Source organism: Mycteria americana, chromosome 3 (assembly GCF_035582795.1).
Source record: "Mycteria americana isolate JAX WOST 10 ecotype Jacksonville Zoo and Gardens chromosome 3, USCA_MyAme_1.0, whole genome shotgun sequence".
Classification (NCBI taxonomy): Eukaryota; Metazoa; Chordata; class Aves; order Ciconiiformes; family Ciconiidae; genus Mycteria; species Mycteria americana.
This window is the reverse complement of record NC_134367.1, coordinates 81,915,607-81,940,211: the sequence shown is the minus strand read 5'-3', so window position 1 is coordinate 81,940,211 and position 24,605 is coordinate 81,915,607. Positions and strand designations below refer to the sequence as shown.

At 37.8% G+C, this 24,605-nt stretch overlaps 1 protein-coding gene across 4 annotated transcripts in view; it reads right to left on the bottom strand.

The window, feature by feature from the left end:
- Window positions 1–6,547: 6,547 nt before the first annotated feature.
- Window positions 6,548–24,605, bottom strand: part of FAM120B (family with sequence similarity 120 member B) — a 56,587-nt gene continuing 38,529 nt past the window's right edge. For 3 of the 4 annotated variants that reach the window (XM_075495842.1, XM_075495840.1, XM_075495841.1), the window contains exons 7-11: window positions 19,673–19,879; window positions 15,612–15,720; window positions 14,239–14,352; window positions 10,025–10,082; window positions 6,548–7,819 (exon numbers count right to left, since the gene is read on the bottom strand). In XM_075495842.1, the coding sequence (XP_075351957.1) occupies window positions 7,807–7,819; window positions 10,025–10,082; window positions 14,239–14,352; window positions 15,612–15,720; window positions 19,673–19,879 (501 nt within the window). In that variant the 3' untranslated portion in view covers window positions 6,548–7,806. Of the gene's footprint in view, window positions 7,820–10,003; window positions 10,083–14,238; window positions 14,353–15,611; window positions 15,721–19,672; window positions 19,880–24,605 lie in introns of all 4 variants that reach the window. The other variant, XM_075495839.1, reaches the window with a different exon arrangement.

The window sequence follows — 24,605 nt, the reverse complement described above, 5'->3', positions numbered from 1 at the left end:
TAGCAGAAGAGGACAGATGCTTCGCAATTTCTGAGAAATAAGGTCCTGTCTGTGGCATCTGAAGTTAGAGACTCGAAAATTACAAATCGCTCTTGAAAATATTTGCTGGCTACTGAATGTAGAAATAGAGCAAACCACAGTCTCAGAAAACAAAATGGGAAATTACAGATTTTGTGAAAGTTTTTCATAAAGAAAACTCCTACTGAGGACAATAGATGTTTAGCCTTTAAACCAGAGGATCAGCCCACCAGAAGTGAACATCAAAGCAGTCTATTTTCCATTAACTACTCTCTGCAGCCTACTGTGCTGGATGCAATCTGTCACACGACTTTGTAGTCCAGCAGTCAGGAAAGCTACCAGAAGTCAGAAGGCCTGGGCTAATTTCCCAGCACTGTCAGCCTAGCACATCTAAAAGGGTGCAGTTAATCTGAAGTCAGTTGCACAAGCCATCTAAGACAAAACATAGCCCTTAATTTCTATTTTTCAAGCAATTCTGGCCTCATATCCTCTTAATCTTCTTCTGTAACATTACCTTTAAACTGATTTATCTCCTTTTCTGGTGGGCCCAATTTAAAACAAACAGAATTCACAGGAAAAAACCTCCCTCTGGCCCTTCAGAGATTTAACTGAAGTCCTAAAAAAAGTGAGGAAACTTTTTGTATGGGACAAAAATGCTGCAGAGTCTCTTACAGAAACTTCACACATGCTACCCTCATATACCTAGAAGTACAACTGTTTTGGGGTTGAAACTATTCCCTCTCGAAAGATAGATCATGCCCAGCACACAGAAAGGCAAATGCATCTTATCCTCCAGCAGGCCGGACACTCATCCTCGCAAAGTCTAAATGCTGCGGGCTGGCACCAGCTGTAGCCCCTTCGTGAGCATTACACGGGGCAGTTAACAACCCCGAATCACTGCGCTCCTGGAGCACAAGCAACAGAAGAGGCGCTTCCCCCCCATCCTAATTTCTAAAACAACAAGCTATCAGCCTTGCTAGGTTGGGCTCTCTCTACAGACAGATGGGGGTGTTTATCAGGGAGAGGGATGGTGGATTGATTAAGCGATAACACGTTAGCATAAACAAATGCACAATGACAAATTTGGGATTTCTTTCCTACTCCCAGCAAGTAAGTGTTAGGACACACAAACTGGTGCCTATTAGCGCTTAAAATTTTTTTCTTTGATGCTTTTTTAACTTGCTTGGAGCAAAAGTTTCTTACAGCGCTATTTGTTGCCAAGAATTAATATAGTAATCAGTAATGCAAAGAAATAAAAGAATTCCCTCCTCAAAATAAAAGGAGGATGAATTTGCAGGTTATTAATTACTTCTTTTGCTCGACCACTTCAGGAAATAATTCAAAACGTAACCTTTATGTAAAGCAATCACTGTCTAGACTTGCAGAGGCATCACACACAGTTGCAAAATGAGTCGAGATACACAGATAGTCAATTAAAAAAACCCCCATAACTGCATTAAGTGTATTGCAGCCATGATGGAAGTACAGTATGCCCTAGGTTTCTGAACTGTTTTTAAAACCTAGAACTTTTGGTCTAGATGCACTAGCCACCTTCTTAATGCTCTGTGCTGCTGTGCATCAAGTGTGTAGCTGCTCTCCCTCTTTTGTTTGGAAATACAACATCGCTAGTGGATGGTTTTGAACCTCTCCTATTTGCTCCCTTGTGGAGTCTCCCCTCCGCATAGGGAAGACAGAGTAGAAATTAAATCACACCTACAAAATGAAGGCTTTGTTAAAAAGAGAAGTATTGCGATTTGCCCAAAGATGGTTAAGATTCTTAGTCGGCCTTATCACCATATTTAAATGCGGTGATCTTTCATATGCGTATTACATAACAAGAGGTCTAGCTTTATCACCAGCATGCCTCAAACCTGGATAAACTTTACTCAAATTGAAAAGCCTCCAGCAGAATGTAGATCAGAAGGACTAAAGGATCTGATGGGTAATTAAACCAGAAGGTGAAGATGATTATCAAAAGGCAGCACATTATACACTTACATCCTTTTAGATGCGCTGCATCATCATCACAAATGAAAATTCAAGTATTCTCAGAAAGTAAATACAGAGCCTGCTAGGCCCCTGCTATTAATAAACAAACAAATCCTTGACTAAAATAAAGCTGGATCTGATAAAGCTAACTCCTGAATGGTTACCTTGACTTAAATTTTCCAAATGCCATAAACGACATGGAAGTTTCTCATCACTTTTCTAAAAATTATGATTTTTTTTCACTGAACAATGACTTTTTGAGCTATCTACAGCATATTTAGAAATCACATCTGAGATCAGAACAGCTCTTACAGTAGTTTTGCTCTTTAATAAGAGCCCAAAGGCCGGCTGCATACTTGGCTATCTAATTTTTGAGACAGGGGGCACCATTCTCTATTAAAAAGCCTTCAGTTATCAAGCATTTTCAGAGGGCTTATATCCAGGATTGGTTTCTGTGCGTAGTATTTCTTGTGTCTTCTGGCATGAGAAAGACAAGATTAATATATTTGAAACATCAATGTATTTCACATCAAAATTCATGCCTAGATTAAGTATATTAACATTGAATATATCCCTTTTTATCTATGCGACTGCTGCTAATAATAGGTCATTCAATAAGTGATCTCATGACTAACTGTGGGAGAATAAAAAGAACCAACACAAAGATAAAAGCCTAAAAATATTAAATGTGGTACGCATCCCTTGTATTCTATGTCTCTTCCTTGCTTCTCTAGACTCTGTGGTTTTCAGGTATGTGATTGTATCAGATTAGCAAATCAAGTCCTTCATCTCTGAAGGACTGGTGAGCAGGAGTTGCAAATATAATCAATGAGGAGAGGAGAGTCTTGTGGTGATGCTTATTGATGAAACACAATTTTGATATCAAATATGAACACCCAGTGCAGAATGCAACACTGTGTGACTGAAATTCTGCAGTCAGAGCAGTTCTTTGGCCCCAATTAAACGCCTACCTCCCTATTTGTAATATATAGAGATATGGGACACAGAACGTGAAATTACTGCTGCTGAATTGGTGCCTGCACTCTGACTTCAAGCATGTTAGAGAGTCTTCAGCTGTGTGTTACTGTAACTTCTACTTGTGCAATGAGCAGCACTCAATACAAGATCAGAGCCAGTACTTGGTTTTGATTCCTTACCTGAACAAACGAACATTCAAGACTGTAGGGTTGGGTTTTTTCAGTACAATAAAGATATATGTTCCCAGTTGGCACAAGCAAATACAAGCATTAGTCCTGAATTTGGTAGCAAGATTAAATAACACGTTTAGGCCGGTGAGTATTCAGACAGAATACCCTGCCAGCTGCCTCTTTGTCTTTTACAGCTAACTCTTCAACTCATCATCTGTTGTCTCAACTACAGAGAACTACATACTTCCAGGTAAAAATCCTAGCCAAGACACTGTAGGTTAAACTTACCACCTAATGTCCTGTCTAGGACTTCAAAAGCAGTACAGGCCAGCAGAGCTCTAGGAGTATCAGTTGCAAGAATGTATTCTTTAACAAATGAGCTTCCATGTTCTGAACCAGCTTCACATCTGTGGTGTGCAACGTTGAAACATGGTGTACTCAGTAGCCTGATTATGGGTGAGAAAGGTGTGGATGTCAGCTGCAAGGTCTAGGAAAGCAATGAATGCAAGGTCCTAATTGTAGAGAGATGCACAAAGACACTTTGCTGCTTGGAGCTGTTTTCAGTTTTTCAAGCTGTTTTCAGCAGCAAGTAATCCCATAGGCCATACCTATTGTTTTGACACTGTCCAATTACTATGGTAGTTACAGCCAAACTTTCTGACCGCCTGTGCTGTCAGGGCCTTGAGGCCCACTGTCACGGAGCAGCACGGGTGGGCTGCTCCTCAAGGGAAGGCGAGCCAGCAGCCGAGTGGCAATGCGGGTAGGGCAGTCACCTCACTGGGGCGCGTGCAGTCCCACAGTACCTGAACAAGGGCAGAGCAGGTCCGATGATGGTAACCAGGCTCACACACCAGTCCTGTGATCACTGGGTGAGTCTATGGTGATGAGGGGCGTTCCAGGTCAAACCAGGAAGTCAAATCGGCAAGGCAAGGGCAGAACGAGCAAGGTGCCAGGCTGGACACAGGCATACCTGCAAAGTAGATTAGGCAAGGACCAAGAGCAAGGACCTGGGCTTAATGCAGGTCTTGAGCCAAGGGGCAGAGGCCTCCCGTGAGACTTTTCACAGCTCTCTCGCACAGGTCTTTCTCCCACACCAGCTGGATCCAAGGTCACGCAGCTGCAGGCAGCCAAACCCCTTGGGGGCCAGGAGGAGAGCCTGGTAGAGCATTCAGGGTGCACACAGCCATGTGGCTGTCAGGCACCTCTGCACCTGGGACACTAGGAAACACTGGAGCTTGTACACTCAGCATCACTGAGCCCTGTCCTGAGCAATCTCAGCAACTCTGAATGACCTACCTTCAGGAGCAACCTTACCAGGTCATCAAAATGTATCTAAGAGAGCAGCCTCGCCAGACTCACAAAATGTCATGATCTCAAGCATGATATGCCTATGTGGCACAAACAAGTCAAGGTTTCTGCTTATTTACTGGGCTGGCCATGCTTCTGTATCACCTAAAGATACTCTCTAAGAAGGAGGCTCTGCATCACAGAGGAATCTCCCATCAACCTTCCTAGGGAAGGAGCATGTACCAGCCTGCCTCCCAGCTTAGCTGACAAGGGTCAATGTTTAAACATGAACACGTAAACTTTTGATCTTCTTCCCCAACATTTAATTACAGACCACCTTTGCAAAATAATACCATGTGTTTGATTATCCTTATAACTTTGCCCAGACAGCATGGCACAAAAAGATTTGTAGAGCTTTAGCACTGCTGTTCCCCTCCGCCTCAGCGCAGTGCTTGCTAAGGTAGCAAAGCAATTAAAACTGTAGTTTCCTGTTTTATAAAACAGGCATAATCTATATGTTTTGATACTTACAGTGCCACAGCATCATAAGATTAACTCAGTGTTTCAGTGTTTTCTGCAGTCCAGATTCAGATTCCCAATGTGATGGTGTCACAAATGAGCAAAGTAATGTAAGATGAACGATAGATAGAAAGAGGAAAGTTGACAAACGTCTTCTTGTCAGTCACTCTTTCTCTTACAATGACCACGTCACAATTTCTCTTGAGTCACAGTTGACTAAGTTATTGATGTTAATGAATGTTCTCTGAATCCCCTTCCAGAAGGGGAATAAACAACGGTAATAAATAAATCCACAATTTCAGTGAACATTTGATGAAAGGCAGCTACCCAGTGCACAGGCTAGAGAAGGCAGTAAGCAATATAGCGAACAAGAAATAAGAATGCTTTTCTTCACAAACATAGGTTCCTTCACTTCAAATCCACGTCTGTTTTTCACCTGTCCTGTACCCCTTCAAAGTAACCCTGTAGTCCACGTATTAAGGAAACCCTATTAGAATGGAATCTTTCTTTCAGGTCACGTTCTTGTATATGATTTCCTTCTACAGTCCATAAGCTTTATGGTACTCTGACCAATTTAAAGTTCAGTGAGACAGGGAAGTAGCACCTCTATGTTTCAACTTCATGCTTCTGCTTTCACTCTACAGCTTCAGGCTTCTGCTTTCACTCTATGATCACTCTATGATTCCTGGTGGCTTTCACTCTATGACTCCTGGTGGGAAAAAAAATCTTTTGGCTTGGAAATAATAATAAGCAGCTTCTGCTTATGGTCTAACATTAGGAGGAAAAAAAACCTCACAGAGAAGCTAACAATTCTTCAGTAGTCAGGGTAATTATTACCAACAATTCATAACATACCACAACTAGCACAGCAAAACTCCCACTCTAACTGTATTTAACTTTGTTTATTGAGGCCAACAGAAATCTTTTCTCATATCAAAGCCTGAAGGGGGAATTACCAACAAATCCTGGCACACAGTTACATTCTTTTCAAATACGCTATTATACATCATGAGATTCCTGAAACTAGAGAACTTTCCATAAAACTCAGACCACATTATTCCAAAAGGTTTGGGGGGGGTGGGGGGTGAGAAAAAAGTGGTAGTACAATTACAGCCAGTGACAAATCAATAGAAAAAGGAAGCAGGAATGCCCCTATCATGACAGGATCCTTGGAATGCAAATCAGACACTGTGTTGTGTAAAAATTGTCTGTTCAAACTTTTAATAGAACTAGAAATCCTGTATTGCTGCCAATTTATTTGTTTAGCTGGACTGTTGCTATATGCAGAGTATGAAAGAATATATTTATTGGGTAACAAACAGAAAAATACATGCAAGGAAATTATTGAGTTACATATGTCTGACAATACTATTCACTTTGACATAACATGTATGCCAAATAGGAACTAAGTTCCCCTGACAGTTGACTCAAAGGAGTTACCTGCAAAGGCCTAAGAAACAACATTAACTGAACAATAATGGACTAAAACCAACAGAGTTTAAAATCGGTAATCGTTGTACCATAAAGATAAGTGCAAGTTGTACAATAGCACAATTGTTGTACTTCTAAAGTACAACAATAGTTGTACTTTAGAAGAAGTACTTCTTCTAAAAACAGATTTCAAAATTAGAGCTAAATTTTCTCTTTGGAATATAAAAATAATGCTTCTTCCTCATGCTAAACACTTCTAAAGACATTTAATTTCAAGTGTACTTATGTACTATTCTAAAAATAGACATATCTCCACAGTAGTAATAAAGTCTGTGTGATGAATAATAAGACCAGTGAAAATTAACACAGGAGATAACCGATTGCCCTACCTGTACTCTGTCCATTTACTCAGATCTCTTGGGACTACCTTATCAGTAGAGAGTGAAATCATGGTGCCACTAATATCTGCAAAAGATGCACCAATGATGTCAACAGGGAAAAAATATTACCCTGTGTGCTTCAAAGAACTGCCACTTAGAAAAAAAAAAAAACATTCAAAATGTCTGTTAGTTTCCCCTTGATTTAGAATTTCCTTAAAATTATACTGGCCAGAGGCTCACACTGACCCTTCCTCTGGGGCTAAAGACAGACATAAGGTCTGGCATAAATCTTGAATGTTTCATAAATGACTCACTACATATGGAGGAGAATTCTACATATTCCAGAAGAGGACTACGCATTTGACTCAGCTCTGAAAGGCCTCAAAATAATAGGACATTAAAGCTGTAGCAGTTTTGTACATAGAAACTAATTTTATAACTTTCTGGAATGTTTTAGCTACCCTTTTCTCATTTTCTGAGACTGAGGAACTCTGAAAGTAAGCCATATGACAGAAAAGTAACATTTTTTAACCATGATATGATTGTAAACACTTTAGAAGCACCCTTTTTTGTCCAAGACTGGGCACTTTCAGCCTCATGTAGCATAAAGGTTTAGCAGAAGAGACATTAACAGTTTTCACAACAGAACCAGATGAGTTAATTAAATTTTTGCAGCCTTCTTCAACACCTAGGACTGGCCTCTACTTTTTAGACGTAATTTTTTAATGATCATTTTTCATAACTGTGTCAACAAGGTTTTCGTAAAGTGCTCCAAACAATACTATCTGGAACCTAAATTATACAATAATTATTTCACAACATTCCATAATTTACTTCTCTAAGCTATAGGCTAGAAAAAAAGTATACAAAATAAAATGGAACTGAAAATGAGGCATGATAAATTTCTGATTAGGGCCTTCCCACCACCATTTTTAAATACTGATGAAGTTTTTATGATCTTCAGCATACAGCATTTCATAAAAATGTATCTTGTTCTCTTATTCATTTTCATCCACTTCCAGTAATGCATAGGGTCACCTGTGTGATCTAAAGACAAACAGTTGTGAGGAGCCAAATAAGACACATGAACATCAACACTGAAACAATTTCAGAAGTTACGGCCTGTTACAGGGTAAGATTTTGTGATCTGTGTTATGCAGGTGATTAAACTACCATAATGATGCGTTCTGGGTTTAGTGATCTATGTATTAATTATCCAGATCAGCACTTAACGTTTTGAACCTTAAGTTCGGCAAGTCTTAATGCAAGCACGAAGTCTTACAGTGTCTGCTACTCTCTGTTAGTAAGGGTCATGAGATAGTTTTCAGACATAAATTTAATTTTCAAATGCTTATAAAAATAAATAATCCTGGCAGTAATACAATAAGAAGCCTAAAACTGCGATACAGTTTCTGTATCAGTAAAATCTAGAATGATGATTATGAGAACTACACTAACAAGATACTAATCAACATTATTCAAAACAAAGAAGAAAAATAATCCAAAAGAGTGGATTTTCCAACATGATAAACATTAAGGTCACAGTTCTCTGTGTAAATAGAAAATTTTGTCCATGTGCACAACCCCTGACTTCACTGTTTGGAATAGTCATCATCGTCAATAACTAAACATGCTCTTACGAAAATCTGCAAACTGTATCAGATTTCAAAACTTGCTCTTAACATTTTGCCTCTGCCTTTGGATATCCTCTTTTACTGCTGCTCAGTCTTTTTTGAGAGCAGGAACAGGACATCATGCTTTCATTTTTCTTTCATCATATACCTCCCGTATGAGAAGAAGAGAGGTTATTATATAACTTCATGTACTGAAAATGCTGAAGTACAAAACTAAAGATACTGCGATTCCAAAGCACATAAACAGACATCGGTTCCATAAACATCCACTTGAGCCAACCCAATTCAAAGATTGCTAGAAACCTAAGAAAAGTATGAAATTGCTGAAGATTACATAGATGGAGACAATTTTCAATTAGGTTGAGATGCAGATCCGTAAAGAGATAACCACGGTTCTAAGTGTGTCACCCACTTTCTATGTGACATAAGTGTTGTTGACACTGTTTTCCTCTGGTACAATTTTTACACTTCATGATTTAAAATGGGATTTATACATAAATGCCTAATTTTTTTGCCTGAAGACAGTAATTAAGTAAAGTACCTCTGATTATTTTTAACTGAATGGGTATGCAAATGGAAGACATAAGAAAGTTGTAATCTCTAAAACAGTTTCTTAAAAAACACAAGTAATGACTTGAAGAGGGTCTTTTGTGGTACCAATTTACCAATATATGATCCTATGGTGTTGTTCAAAGTTTCATGTGCTCTGTTATTTTACATTTCTTTAGTGTTATTTATATTAACTCTATTTAAAATGAATTAATTTTATAATTAAAGAAATACATACATGACTGAAATTGAATCACAAAGTGAAACAAATCAATTTTTAAGAAATAATTCTGAAGATAAGTGTTTAAATTAGAATTCTGGACAGGAAAAAATACTTAGTTCTCATAAGTATTATTTATCACAGAAGTAAAGCACCACAGATTCTTTCTGTCCTCAGCAGTGATGTGGTTCACTCCACACAGTCAGCTGAGATAGACAGAAAAAGTTGCTTAACCAGAAGTGCCAAAAGTAATAGCAGTTTTTGGCTTTTGTAAGAAAGCACTGCATTTTACAGGAGGGTCATTTTGTTTCACCAGCAGATAATGTTTACATCAGTGATGTAACGTTTCAAACTTTTCAACAGGTTTCAGTAACAATGGTATAACCCTTAAGATAAAGGGTTAAGACACAAACCACAATTCAGCATGGATATGCCATATTATTCATGGTGAGCAAACTCTTGTAATATACACAACTGTAATGAAAATATGCAAAACTTATAGTTTAAGTCTTAAAACTTATAGTCAGGAATATCTAACGATGTTGTAAAAACACTTCAGACTTTCCAGTGTCAAATGGACAAAATAATGTAGCTATACTGGGATGCTACCGTGCTTCAGCTGGTATCTTTAACTTAAGTTTTAGTGATTCCGGTCTCATAGCAAGCTTAGACCTAACATGACAAATGATTAACAAGCTGAATAGCCTCAGCTTTGAGTGATTTCCTCTGCAGTCACATGGTTCAGTTACTCTGTAAAGTTCATAAAAAGAAACTCTCATAGACAAAAATTATGTCAATGGTAACTACCCCATCATCTCAGTTTGCTACCTGTACACATGTATTCTTTACCGAGGAGGAAGGTGGAATCTTCTCCTCCGGTCTGGATGCCCCAATCCATATTCTCTACCTGCAGGGAGTAGGAGAGGAATTAAATATTTTTAATTAGCATTAAAACAGGAAAACAAGAGCTTATTCAGGTAGTCTGCAAGAAAAATTACATTTACACACATTTTGAAAAAAGAACATGTCCCTCTCCAGTTGGTATATAATTATGGCTAGTATTTTGAGATGTTGGAGGATAAAGTCCATGGTGGCATTGCTCTTCTTAAACCTCTTGGGCCACTGTAACTTTTAAATCTAGTCCAATTAATGGGTTGGGATAGTGAATCATACAGGTCATACACTGTGGTTGGTAGATCAGACTGTGTGAATTCAAGAAGGGAAAATACACTATTAAGAACCAGACATAAGCTATATCAACAAACATTTTCATACTGGTTTAAGTGTGCCTATGTACAATTCTGCTTTAGTTATAGATTCCTATAAGCAAAGTAGTATTCAAACTGTAAATGAAATCTTTTTTTCAGCACTGAAGTTCTACCAAGTCCCACCTACATTACAGTTCTGTCAAAATCCTATTAATCAGAAGCATGTTTGAACACAGAGTATGCAACACAAGTGTGGAAGCCTTCATTAAATACCTAGCAAATGAAAACTTGCTACAAACTCAGACCCTTCAGTATAGTTGTATTATGTTCAGGTACATGGTTTACAGTGTGCTAAGACTGAAGTGAACGTACCCTTTTGAAGCAATTACATTCCATGAAGAAACGGGACTCTGGATAATTCCCTTTTGTCTTGGACAAAAGAGTTTCTCTTGAGTGAGACATACCTCCAACAATTCTGTGTTGTCCATATCTTTCCTTAACACTCATCTTTCCTTTCCCCTGAAAAACTGCTTTCAATTTTCCATAAAAGCTTTTCTCCAAGACTTGGTTTTAAAAGAAAAATAAATCACTTTTGAAAAAGTGATATTTTCTAAGTTGAATTATTTAAAAAACAAAAGCTGCCCATTTCCCTTTTTCTCTTCTTTTCCAATAGAGAGATGGAAGAAAAACAAGGCAAAGGCGGATGGAAACAAAGAAAGCAAAACTATTTTTTTGGAGAGAACATAATTTTCTCGGGCAGAATATAGCTGACCCCCAAATCCAACAACTTCTAAATGCAAGTATGAAATTGTCAAAACGCTTCACTATTTCCCCTTCTCACTGTTTATGATTCTGGTGGTAGATGACTGGTAGCTGAAATTATCATCCATTACTTCTAGCTCTCTGACAGCTCTTACTCATTATGCTCTCATCCCTCCCCTGGGTCCATCATACAGAGAGTTCTGATGTTTACCTTATCACCGGCAGAAATTCTCTATCCTTGCCAATACCTTTCACTACTTCTGATGTATTAGGGTAGCCTTGATTTCAACCTTTCATGTAGCTGTTACAACCAGTCCCATAGACACTCTCTCCCCTATCTCCTTCCCTTACCTTCAGCTCCCTTTTCAGATAGGTTTTCAAATACTAGTAGGAGAACCATTGTCCAAATCACTGAAATTTTAAAATATAGCTATAAAAGTATATAAGACAATGCATAGATAAGGTTAGACTTACTTTCTTTTCTTTTTTTGCTATCTTTTGTATGTTGATTTAGATCTAGGTGGTAATTTGTACGCTATGACAAACAATCTCGGTGTTTATCAGTTGGACTGCTGAGGAGAGTGACAAAGACACATGATACTCAATAGTGATTTCCATAGTTCTTAGTGCTCAGTTTATTTTTAGCTATTTGTAGAATGATGTAACAATGTGATTCAAAACAATGTATTAGTGGTCTTAACTGCTAATTAATGAAGTTTTGTCTACCAATAGGCTATATGGCATGGTGTGTGGTGTTTCAGCCATGAACCTAGAATCCATAAAGTCATGCTTTATTACAGACATCTATGCTACCTCAGCCAAGACTTTTCAACTCAAAGCACACAGATTACGAAGTGCTGCAATGCGAAGGTTTATATCTCAATAACGAAGCCTAATGTTAGCTTTAAATTAGATACCTACAATCTGTTTAACAAGCATTAGAATGGACAGACACTCAGAATGGGATACAAAAAAGCCAGTGTGCTAAATAGTAAGTCTTCTAAATTAACAAACAAGAAACACTAAGGGAAAATCTACCTCCCTGTGAGGCTTAGATGTCCTGCTGAGTTACATGGATGGACTCTCCATTTGTGACATACAGCCAAGAAATTTATGAAGAGAACTTTAAATAAATAAATCAAAACAAAACAAAACAAAAAAACCCCAAACCCCCTGAAAACCCAAAACCCCCACAGCTGAATTTCCTTCTCTCAAAATACAGCTAGAGGATGAGATGTTAATTACAACAGATCAGTGGTTAGTATTCACCATAAAATGAGAGATGCCTAAGTTCAATTCTTGTTCTGCCTGAGGGGATTCAAACCATCATCTCAGAGAAATATCAGTGCTTCTTAGGTTTATGTTTTCTGGGTGGAGGCACTCTCTCCTCTGCTGTTGAAGTTGAGACATTGTCATGGAATTCTTAAACATTAACTGGTAAGAGAGAGCAAAGGCTGCCTAATTGTTAGGTACACTCCTGACACAGAAGATATGGGTCCCACAGTTACTGTTCCATTACTTTTTAATGCATTTAATACAATGATTTATATATAATATGCAACAGCAGGAATCATAACAGTATACCATGGGAAGGTATATAAAGGATGGGATAGATAGATATCAGTAATATTACTAGGAAGTTTTATCACGTAAGCTATCATGGAACACAGAATTGCTACTTTTTTGTTCTTCTTTTTTCTCTCTTTTTGGTGATACACATATAGTAGAGACAACAGCTACATAATGAAGGAACCCAAATACTTTCTTAATATTAGCAAACCTAGGAAAAAGAAACTTTGTCAAAATTAGTCATCTTGGCAGATCAGTTTAAAAGGAGCTCTAAAACATTGCAGGGCTCTCTTGTAAGGACAGATATATTTTTCCAATAAATGTATTTTACTTATAACAGGGGCAATTTACTGCACTTATGGGATCATGTTTTAAGAGTGTCCTGAGGTTAGTAAACAGGGCTAGTGCAGAAGAAGTCAAGATATTTTAATAATGCTACTGAAACACATTTATAACACAGTTCAGCACAGTTACTACGGAACATACTTTGTGCAATACATTTAGTCGTAAGATCTCTGGAGCTGGTCAGAGATGACCTGACCCCTGAATAGCAGGTTTCTTGAGATGGTCACAGTAACCATAACCAGTTTTGGTTTTGCTCAGCATACACACTCTATATTTTAGCTTTACATTTTACATACACGATTAAACAATCTTATCTGTGAATCAAATTATAGTATCTCACTCTCAAGCACACAATAGTGGCAGCTGAAACACATTAAAAGACTTCACTGTATTTACTTATTATTTATCCTCCCTAATCACATCATCAGTCTTCTTTGAAAACCTCACCTGGAAACATAGAAGAAATTCAGGCTCTGCAGACTTAATAAAATAATTGATCTTTCTTAGACACTTCTCTCCTTTTGCTTATTTTCTTTACATATATATGCTTTAACTCAGAATAATGAGGAAGTAAAACTGAATTATGTTAGCTCAACAGTGTTATCCACAGTGATGCTTCACTGAAATATCTGTTCTGTTCAAGAAGTGAGATTGGTGAATGACTTAAGATTAATGCCAAGACAAGATAGAACTGGCATTTGTATTACTTAGGCAATGATCTGGAAGCTGAGACCCTGATCTAGAAAACCACTTAAGAATGTGTTTAACTTTATTCATACGCTTAAGTGTTTTGTTGAAGTATGAACTAAGATCTGCAGCTAAAGACTTCAGACAGACTGTTCTGTGCAGCTGTGCCAATTTGTTTTAGAACTATTACAATTTTAAACACAGTTCAGCTGAGACCAAGCATGGAAAGTTTAAATACCACATAAAAGCTTTTTTCCCAGAACACTGTGAGTAAAAGATGACTGCAGATTATAATGCTACATTCTACCTCACCTTGCAGAGTTAGTTTTTGCTAATGGTAGTACACAACTATAACTGATGCAAGTTTTGTTACTGACTGCTGTAGCCACAGGGTAATTGCATACATACAAATGCAAACTGCATATAGACACAGAGCTGTTATACTGTTGATAGAGACAATTCCAAATACACACATGTGCACACATTTTTTACCTTGTGGTTGAGGATTTCTCCATAGGAACCCCCTCATCTGGTTATGATATGGAGGAACAAAAGAACTTCTGTGTGTTTGTTGGAACCTGGGATTAAATTCTCTTTGTTGTGTTCCTGAAAAACAGTATTTACTAAGCAATTCTGACTGTATGTAAGATTAAATGAAGAAAAAGAGAGACAGCATATTCTTTTTCGGGAAACAACATTTCTTAGTTTTATGCCAAAATACTTATGCACAATTACAATTTTTCCAAACTAAAGTCAGCCTAAGAAGCATGGTTCTTGTCCTCATTTCCATCTATGCACATCATGATTACAAGCTGTTAACAAGTGTATTTAGAAACCAGATCAAAATTTTATGACACAGATTTGGACACTGCAGTCATTAAAACAAAACAGAAATCTCTGTCCAAATTGGAATCACAAATCATAATTAAAATGGTTAAGTACAGCTCTCAAGCAATAGCAGATGCTAACACGGTCTGGTATCATAAATCACCAACAGATACCCTTAGTTTTGAATGTCCAGCACCAGCATGGTATAGTACCACATCAGAAATATTGCTGTCACATAATACAAAGTACTGAACTAGCACAAAATCATTCTGTCATAATTTGCTCAGGAAATTCTGAAGGGGTAATTTTTATCCTCACAGACATTGTAATTGATCAGGTATTAAGCAGGTAATAAACATAATACCAACATAAACACTGAGATTCAGTGTGAATTATTTCGAAGCCTCAAAAGCCTGAACATTCAGGCTGATCTGTGAATGATGCTAAAAACCTTTTAGATGTTTTTTTTCCCTGAAAGTCAGGCAGATCAGGTGGGGAAAACAAATGTCTTTAGTAAACCGAGCCATAAAGTTGGGGGGAAAAAAAGCAAGGTCTTGGGCAAAAAAAAGCCTAAGGTTGCCCGAAAGCTTTCTTATGTTTTGAACGGTATCAGTCAGACCAATAAGGAGAATCCTCTCTTCAATGCCACACTCAGACCCTTCAACTATCAATGTTAAAATAGCTCCCCTGAGGGAAAGGAAGAAAAAAATGAGTCATCTAACCCCTCCTGTAAAAATAACTTTAGTCACTGAGTAAATAGCAGTGATGTTTCTGTCAGTGAATGATATTTTATTTACTGCATGTATCTCACTATGTAGCTAGATGGAAATATTATTCTATCCAAACTTGGGAAATCAAATTCACATGAATTCCTAAAAGCAGGAAATATTTTCTTAGATCTCTCCTTTGGTTTCTTGGAGAAAGACCTTACAATTTACTTAGCTTGATGGGCTGCCTATGTAAATACTGCTGCTGTTGAAGGATAATTAAGCTCATCCATATATTGACTTTATTGAGAAAATTAACACAATGCCAACCTGTGATAAATCCATTCCCTCTTGGTCTGCTCTGTATTGTTCTTTTCTTCGCCATGCAAGCCTTGCAAATGAAAGACTTCAGATTCTGGAAGGGCGTATACAAAGACTTCTGCAGACAATAGGGTTAAAAATCAATGACTGTTCTGCTTTTCTCTCTTCAGGTGTAGCACAAATTAATCACATAGACAACAACTAAAAGACTTGTCTTAGCCACATTCATGCATATATGAAGGTGGTAGATCCGGTTTGCATTTTTTCAGGAAACAAAGTTCAAACATTTCATATTAAAAGTGGATCGATCCTTGGAGGGATGAGTAGGGGTGCAGAAGGAATGTCTTCCCCTTTCTCAGTTAAGTTTGTTTTTCTTCTCTGCTCACATCTGTAAATCACTTGCTTTCCTATTCTATTACCTCGCACCGGTCGATATACTTAACTAGACTTCTATCAGCAATAACTCAAGCAGAGATGGTTAAAGCCTCCAGATAAGGACTGATGAACTCATGGAAAACACACCAATGAAAATCAAAGTATCTTAATCTCATACATTAGAAACAAAACACAATAGTAATACATCAGCCCCAACTCCTGACTGATAAAATATAACCAAGTCTAAAGAGAAATGGAGGAATTAAATAAAAATGTTTACCTTGTGGTGTGATGAAAAATTTTGTCCTACTGTCAAAAGGACAAGCTGAAGCTATTTAAAGACGCAATACTAAGAGATGTGATATATCCTTAACTTTCACTGATTTTAGTGAGCTTTGAAGAAGTGTCAGATCTTAGAATCTTTTTCTTTTTTATTGATTTGTACTGGGCATGTGGGCAGTAGTACACATTGAAAAGAATTATGAAAAGACAGATTTTAGAGTAATAGCATGATTTGTGCTTTTCATAAAACTGAACTGATTTTTACAGGATGACAATTCCTTTTTGTAACCACCAAGATGGAGGGGGAGCAGGAAGGAGGGGAGAGGATTACAGGATAAGGTAAAAATCTAATAGGTGGCAAGACTGCAGCAGCTAGAGATGTTTCTTAAATTAGAGGTAGAGTCTGAATCCCTGAATCCTCCCGCGAACTTTCCTAGCACATTTTTTGAGTTAACAAACCTCTTTACAGAGCCTTAAGCAAAACCCACAGATTTTTTTCTTCCACACAAACTGAGTACAGTCTGTGAAGAATATGCACTAACAGGAAAAACCTTTCATTGTATTCTTGGGAGAATAAATTCAGAATGTGTTTATGAAGGTTGGATGAAAGGCGTGATCGGAAAAGGACAAAACATATCACTTATGCTGACCCCATTTGGTAATTTGGTTTTAATTTTAAAAAATTGATCATGAACATACTCATTAGTGAGAAGCACAATAAAAAGGCTAATAAAGTGATAATATCATTGCCTCACTGCTTTATGAGACTATTATATCCAATTTTCTGTGTGGATAAACAAACTAATATGATTACTGTTATGAAAAACAGAGAACTAGCATAATATGAGCTTAGCATATTTTTTTAAAAAAGCAAGATGGCTCTATTTTTGATTCTTATCAGAAGCTTTCCATTTTTTATCTTTAACAGCTGCTAGGCTACAAAGAGCTGAGCTACACAAAAACTTGCCCACAAATATATCAACTGCATTTAATTTATACATTTTCTTCTTTTGGTACAAGAATCTGTGGGAAGCAAACCCTAAAACATTCAAAATTTCTAGTATACATGTAAATATTTAACCAAGATTGTATTTCTACTGTAATTTTCATAAAGCTATTAACTGTATTTAAGCCCACCATAATCAAAACAACACTGATTCTGAGATCTCCTGAACTCCCTGAAGTAATGTTAACTGTCCAGACCATACAGAAGGGACCTTAGGAGTTAGGAGACAAGCACCGAACACCAAAAGGAGTAACTTTTTTCTACTACTTATCTTTCCTATAACAAAACGTCCCATGTAGAATAACTTTTTTCTGAATACAATGCTGTCACTATCATCAGATTAGATTTATGGTGCTCAAGGGTAGATTGCTAACAAACAAGTGCTGAAAGATCTTGGCTTCCAGCAGTACATTAAGCTCTGCCAGGAACTAAGTACCAGTTTTATTTATTAAAGTTGAACTTATAATAATAGGGAAAACCAATCACATACGCTTGTTGCCTTGCCAGTGTCCCCAGCTAAACTGGCATCTCTTGGCGATTCTCCCAAAAACAGATTCTTGCCTCAAACTGATAAGCTGGAAAGCTATTTTATTAGTCCGGGAGCTATCTCTGCCATATATGTACCATAAAATTGTACCTAAAAAAGAAAAAGATATTTAAACTACTCTAAAAATTCACAGGGCTAGACTATTTTTCCCCACAACAGAACAGTTTATCTGGGGTTTGTTTAAACTCGAGTATCAGGCTTTTAAAAACCCTAACCTAGATATTTTAGTTGATCAAGCAAATTTCCAACTCTGTTCTAGGGATCTAAGAATCTTCCTTCGAAGACAAGTTAAAATATAACTTTAACCTGACCACATCAAGATTTTCAAATGTTAGCTAAAACATAGTACCTAACACATTTAAAAATACCTCTCAGCCAATATAAATTTTGTACAGATTTAGATACATATTGTAAAAGTTATTCACTAACCTGAATTCTACCCAAATGGAAAAGAAGTATCAATTTCACACAGATCTGTATAGTTTTACATTTTCCCATTTATTCTTTAGACCCTCTATTGTTTTGCAAAAGTCCTACATGAAAAACTGGATGAACCACTGGCCCAATCCAAAATCTACTGAAATCAGTGGACCAATTAATGGGAACCACAGGATTTGGATAGAGGCAATAGTCCTAATCATATGATTGATTCCGTATGGAAAGGATTATCTTCCTCCTCCATCCTGAAAACACATACATTCCACCCACCCACACACGTTCCACTCATCACTCCAGATCAGGATGGTATGTAATTGGACACAAAATTAGAAAACAAAACTAATTATACAACAACTGGTATTGAATGCATGAGATTAAAATCATTCAAAACCGAAAATGTTTTTCTCTGTAATCACTTTTATTAATTTTAACCTCAAGTGATATATGTAACAGCAGGTAAAAACATTTCAAAGGTAAAATTTTCAAAACTAATTAAATGATACAGGAGTTTCAGTTCCACACTGAAAAGAGACACATTAATTGAAGGTCTTAAGAGCTATCTGCACAGATGAGTACAGATCTACCCAAGCATCTCTCCACATATTCTGTGCTGGTGGGCCACGAGCCAGGTCTGGTCTGAGACTTCATTCGTGCATTAATACAGCCTTGCACCCAGTCTAGCAGACCCTACCTCCGAGCCTGGACAACCTGCCACCCTAATGCACCAGATATGGCCCATACCCGGCAAGACTCTGCTGATATCTCCCTGCCCTTGCCTGGGCAGACACGTTTTAAGTCATACTGGTTTTCTGGTAACATAGCATGCATTTGTACAAATCCCCAGCTTCTGAAAAGTGGGACTGAGAACTAAATAAGTATTTAGAGGTACAGGAAGGTACTTGGTGAGATTCTAAAAAAATACCTAGATATATACCTTCCTCTGATTTCCAGTTCCTCTTTGAATTCACCAAACCTGCATCTCAAACTTTAGGTTCCTTAATACCTTTAAAAATGTCACTCTTAAACACTTTAAAAATTATACCCAGTATTCTTATTTAAAGACATTCTTAATACGTTGCCTAAAATCTCACAGGAAGAAGATCTCATTAATAACTTAGTACTAGAAAACCATTACAGGCATTTTCATTTTTTGAAATTGACAACCATTTTGACACTTCTTTATATTATTTTCTGAGTAATGGACACAAAAATAAAGGTAAAATTATTAAGCTTCCTTCATTGTCTCAGTATTTCTATCTTCTTAAGGTTTTTTGGCGGAGAGGTTAAAAACGGAATAAGGAAGAGAGAAAAAATACAAAGAAAGGGGACCAGTGTAAACATGAATATTAAAACAACAAACAAACATGGACAGGTACATTTTTCAAAGAATACAGGACTGTCTAAGAGGATGCGATTACTCACATTGCCTTCCAAAAGCTCTTCGAAAGAGCAACCTCGGTGTGACTGCTGGTATTTTTCTTGAAAAAGTTTTCCATCGAACACTTCCCAAGGCATCAAATCATCCATTCTGAATGGAAAGCCACAGGCACTATTGGCCATGAGCAAAGTTGTAAGGCCACGAACAAAGACAGCGCCAAGATGTACACCTCTGGAGTCCACTTGTGCAAGCTGTTAACACACACACAAAAAAAAAGGTAGGCCTCACAAATCAGGAAATATAAACAATCTTACCGTCACATATAACCATGCAAACAGCAGAGCAAAGGATAAACAGTCCCAAAGTTGTGACAATGATGGTCCTCTACTGCACAGTAGAATTCATCAAAGGATTCTGTATCTAGTTTTATTCAATAAAGTGAAAGAAGTGAAGTTTATTTTAACAAATACAGCATCTCACTGAAGTTTTTAAGACAGATATATTCAAAATGAAAACTGAAAGACAAAATAAATGGCTCTTCTCCATCATATTTCTCAAGCATTAGCAGTTCCCCAGAAAGAATTCTGTTAGTGGAATGCAAAACATGAGCTGGGAGTATACAATGATGTGTACAGTGATGCATTGACCTTCCACAGTTTGATCAACCGGGAAATGTTACAGCACTTAGAGATCATTTAAATTATAAGATTTGACAGAACAATGTTTACTGTGCCCAAGGCTTTTATTTTAAACACTCTAAAATTTCCTCTGACTATAGTCTGAAAGTCAAATTATTTCACTTCAACATGGATGTCTCTGGAAGAAATACTGGAATGGTATGACAACATCCAGAAAATGCAAAATGGGAAACTCATCCAGACAATTAAAACTCACGGCCAAAATAAACTTGATGGGTGAATTTAACATCCCGCTGTGGCAGAGCATAGCAAACTATAAAAGCCTTGAATCCAATATGGGGAAAACTGTGATTTTAAGTATTGTGTAAACAGTACAAAGCTCCTCAGTGGGGAATGTCTTTTCCACAGTCTGTACCGAAGCAGTCTGTCAGGACCAGGGGGGATTCATAACAGTGTGGCCATCAATACTGTAATCCGTGGCAGCTGTTGTACCGTTACAGTACAGTTTTCCTTACAGTATAAGTCATACCAGGAATGGAATAGCATCCAAAATAGTCCAGAACAGAAAGGACAAAAATGTGGCTCAATTTTGTCTTAGCCCTAGCTCCTGAAAAGCTGTGAATTGCTTGTTTGAAATGCAATGGAAAGGCTTGGCCCATTATTACTAACAATAACAACATCTTACATCTTGAAAGATCCCCAAAGGACTTAAAGGTATGCACATACACCATCAGTGCCCTATTTAAAAAAATCACAAGTAATAGCAGACAACATGAAATATTGTACTAATGGATCAGAACTTTTTCCTCCCTAAGGTCCACATAACAAAATCAGGAAACCTTTGCTAGGCAACACAGAGCTACAAAGCTTCTTCCAAAAGAGACAAACACAATAAATCATTTGGAGAACACAGCTAGAACCTAGTCAAGGACTTAGGTTTTCCGTATTCTTATGCAATGAGCTAAAGTCTGTTGCTTAATTTGACTATGTGAAAGTGGCTTCTGTGATAGGGTTCCTCCTAACCACAGACAAGGGGCAGTAGCATTCTGTTAAGCCGAATTGAAGATATGAGGTGTACCTCCACTGGCTGCTTTTTCTACAGTACAAAAGCAAAAGAGGACCTAGACATGATGATGCAGGCAGAAGATACTAGGCAGGGTGGTCCAGAGCCCTCTGGGAAGAACTTCTGCCTCTAGTAATTCCTGGAAAGGCTTCAAGCTGGCCACCAAGGCACTGACCCAACATGACACTCAGTACTTGAAATTCACCCCATACAGACAACTGAAGACAACCACTGACATCCAGACAAATGCAGACAACACAAGCTAATTTGAGCAGTCATTTAGAAAATGAAAGGCCCATCCTATTCTGACTGTGACACTTCATACTTGAGTAAGGGACACCTTCTTCTCCCCTCTCCTGAAAATAGAAGTATTTTCAGCACGGGATCAGGCTATTTAGTTTCAGGAAGTTATTGCCTCCAGATGTAAGCTATCATTTTGCCAGCTGAGACTAGGAACTACATGCACGCTCATAACTCTCTTGCTCTGGCAAGTAAAGCAGGTTTTTGCAAATCATTTAACAATGCTGAAAGGTACTTGAAAGAGGAATGTGGTTTAAGTGAACCAGTATTATTTGTACTAAAGGAGACTGTAAGAGTGCACGCAGACAGTTATCATGTTGCAGCTGAGAGATTCTTATATTGCACTAACCAGATTGTTTCTGATCACCTGATCAAACCTTAAGACCTGCTAAGGAAATGAGTCTGCATCATTACAAGCTTTAAAATGTAATCTGCTTGGTTGGTGATCACAAACTAAGACTTTATGAGCAGGAAGTACAAAGAGTAAGAACTGCTGGGAATCCTCAGAACTCCCTTTTTTTTTTGTAAACTAATCCAGCTAGGGAATTCTTTCAGAATTTATGCACCCTGGTCTTGTTCTCAACACAACAATAAATTGAACTTTAAATAACTTCAATAAAATAGAGCACTTTGACAAATGGTAAAGTTTTGCTCTTAAGCTATAAGGAAAATGGACGTGTCAAGCTACAATTAGCAGTAAAGGCCAAGAGTGACAGTAGCACACCAACCAGCTGAATCAAACTGGGCCAAATTTATATCAATATGATTTATACCACCAATAGTCTCTTTATTATAGATCAGTACAAAACCAGACCGAAATTCCCTGTCATACAAATCAGTATCTTCTGTCACTGAATTATCAGTAAGTACTGATAACGTCAAAAGATTTAAGTGCTGGAAACAAACTTTCATGAAGAATAATGAAAATGAGTATTTAAGCTGCTGAAGAGAAAAGAGTAAATGCTGTCATCTGCAGCAAGCAATTTCCCATCTTCTAATTTAATGGCTGTGTACTATATGACTATTAATTCATACCTTTTTGTCATTTATTGACAAAGATGCTTTTACTGTCCTTTTTAATCCCACTGGTACCAAGGATGTAAAACAGCTGTTAGAACAGATTACTAATACTATATGTGGATGCTGGGTGCCATCTGGGCCATAAATCTTAAAATAAAGCTTTTGTATCTTTATTTTATTCTGAAAACTCTAAGCATAGACCCAACACAAATATGTGATTAACCCAACTTTCTTCAGTGACGTTATTCAAGTTAGTGCACAACAAATGCATACGTATTTGCAGAAGAAGTGTCTAAACAAGAATTTGAAAAATTTTGCTTTTGATGGTGACGCACAAAATAGTAAAATACAGAAGAGGATTTTAAGTGCTGCCTCAAGCTGGAGATCGGTGTAGTACAATCATTGATGCTAACTGTTACTTCTGCCTAAGTGAGTATGAAGTCTGAGCCGCCAATACAACCCTAGCTGTGCTCTTTTCAACTACACTTGAGACATACTGGTTAAAAAGATAAAATAATGTTGCTGGTGACAGGTTTTAGAGGTACAAGACTTCACTGTCTAGGGATATCAATCTAGACCTTTCCTCAAGCACTAAAATATTGGCGGAGGGGGGGTGGTGGGGTGGTGGTGTGTGTGGATAGCAGGTAAGGCTTGGTTTTTTAATGGAAATCAATATTGGCAAGACCAAGGCAAGAACTATCAATAGTGATTTCTTTATCGTAATAAGACAGGAAATACATTCACTAAAGGGTAGTTTCTATTTTCCATTGCCAGTTTGGCGATGAAAAACAAAGAAAATGAAGGCACAGTGAGTCTATAACAATGAGCCTGTGCACATGGCAAACCACAGACTTGTTTTGCCATGGGAATGCTCACAAGTGCTCGGTGTCTGCAATGCAAAGACGTCACGATGAGGAGAAGTGGAAAATTCCAAAAGAAAAGAAGGCTTGCCTTCCAGGGCATTACACCCTAGAGATTACTTCTTATTGGAAATGGTGTCTGTTCTTTTTACTATTTTTATAAACTCAGGACCCCAGTGAATCATGTGAGATACACCCCTGTGATCCCGCTGCTGCTACTCCTACCGCCAGCTGATGACATTTGTGTGAGAGAGACAGGGAGTGCGTGAGAACTGCTCCTCCTGCACCAGCTGCCTGCGCTGTGCCCCTGCTGCTGCTCCTACCAACAGCAGCTCCCCACCCTCTCAGCGTCTGGGGAACAAGATTACTTCTCCCTCCTATTTGCCAACATTAACTGAAGGCTGAGAAGAGAACTCAAAGTTCACAGTTCTCTAGTATCATTGCAGCAGAGGTTACTGATATCATGCTTAGAAGGCCTGAGCCGAACTGGGTAAGCCCACTTGAAAAGAGCGAGAGAAGTGCTACAGCACCCACGCCACTAATGTATAATGTTTTTTTCTAACAATTTGAGAAATGTCTTTGCTAGAAGAGCCATCATCATAGACTTATCTCATATCGTGCCTTTTTCTGCTCTAGAAACGTAGGGCTTTAGCCTGTGGACCGCAAGTTCAAGCTGATCTCTGTGCTTGTGCGCATCCTCACTGACCCCAGAAAGAGGCTTTGCAAGAAGGAGTGTTTGCTCACAGGAGCAATTTGCAAATCTAGACCCAGAGACTGTATATCCTGCTGAAGAGTTTTTACTTACAGGAAGAAAAATACATGGATCTGGTATTGCAAATCTCCAGTTCAAATTACATCTAAATAAATAATAATTAAAAAATAATCAGGATGTAAAAATACCTTTATGTTTTAAGGAAATACTACTAGTCCTCTGAGTCATCTTGGTGGATTCACAAGTGATTTTTTGATAGAGGTGTAAACTTTATCCTATGCACTTCGAAAGCTGCACAACCTATTTTCAGGAACATACTAAAAGACCCCACAACTCTTTCACCACTCTACTCTATGGAGTTTAGAGGGTTCAAATTCTTTTAAA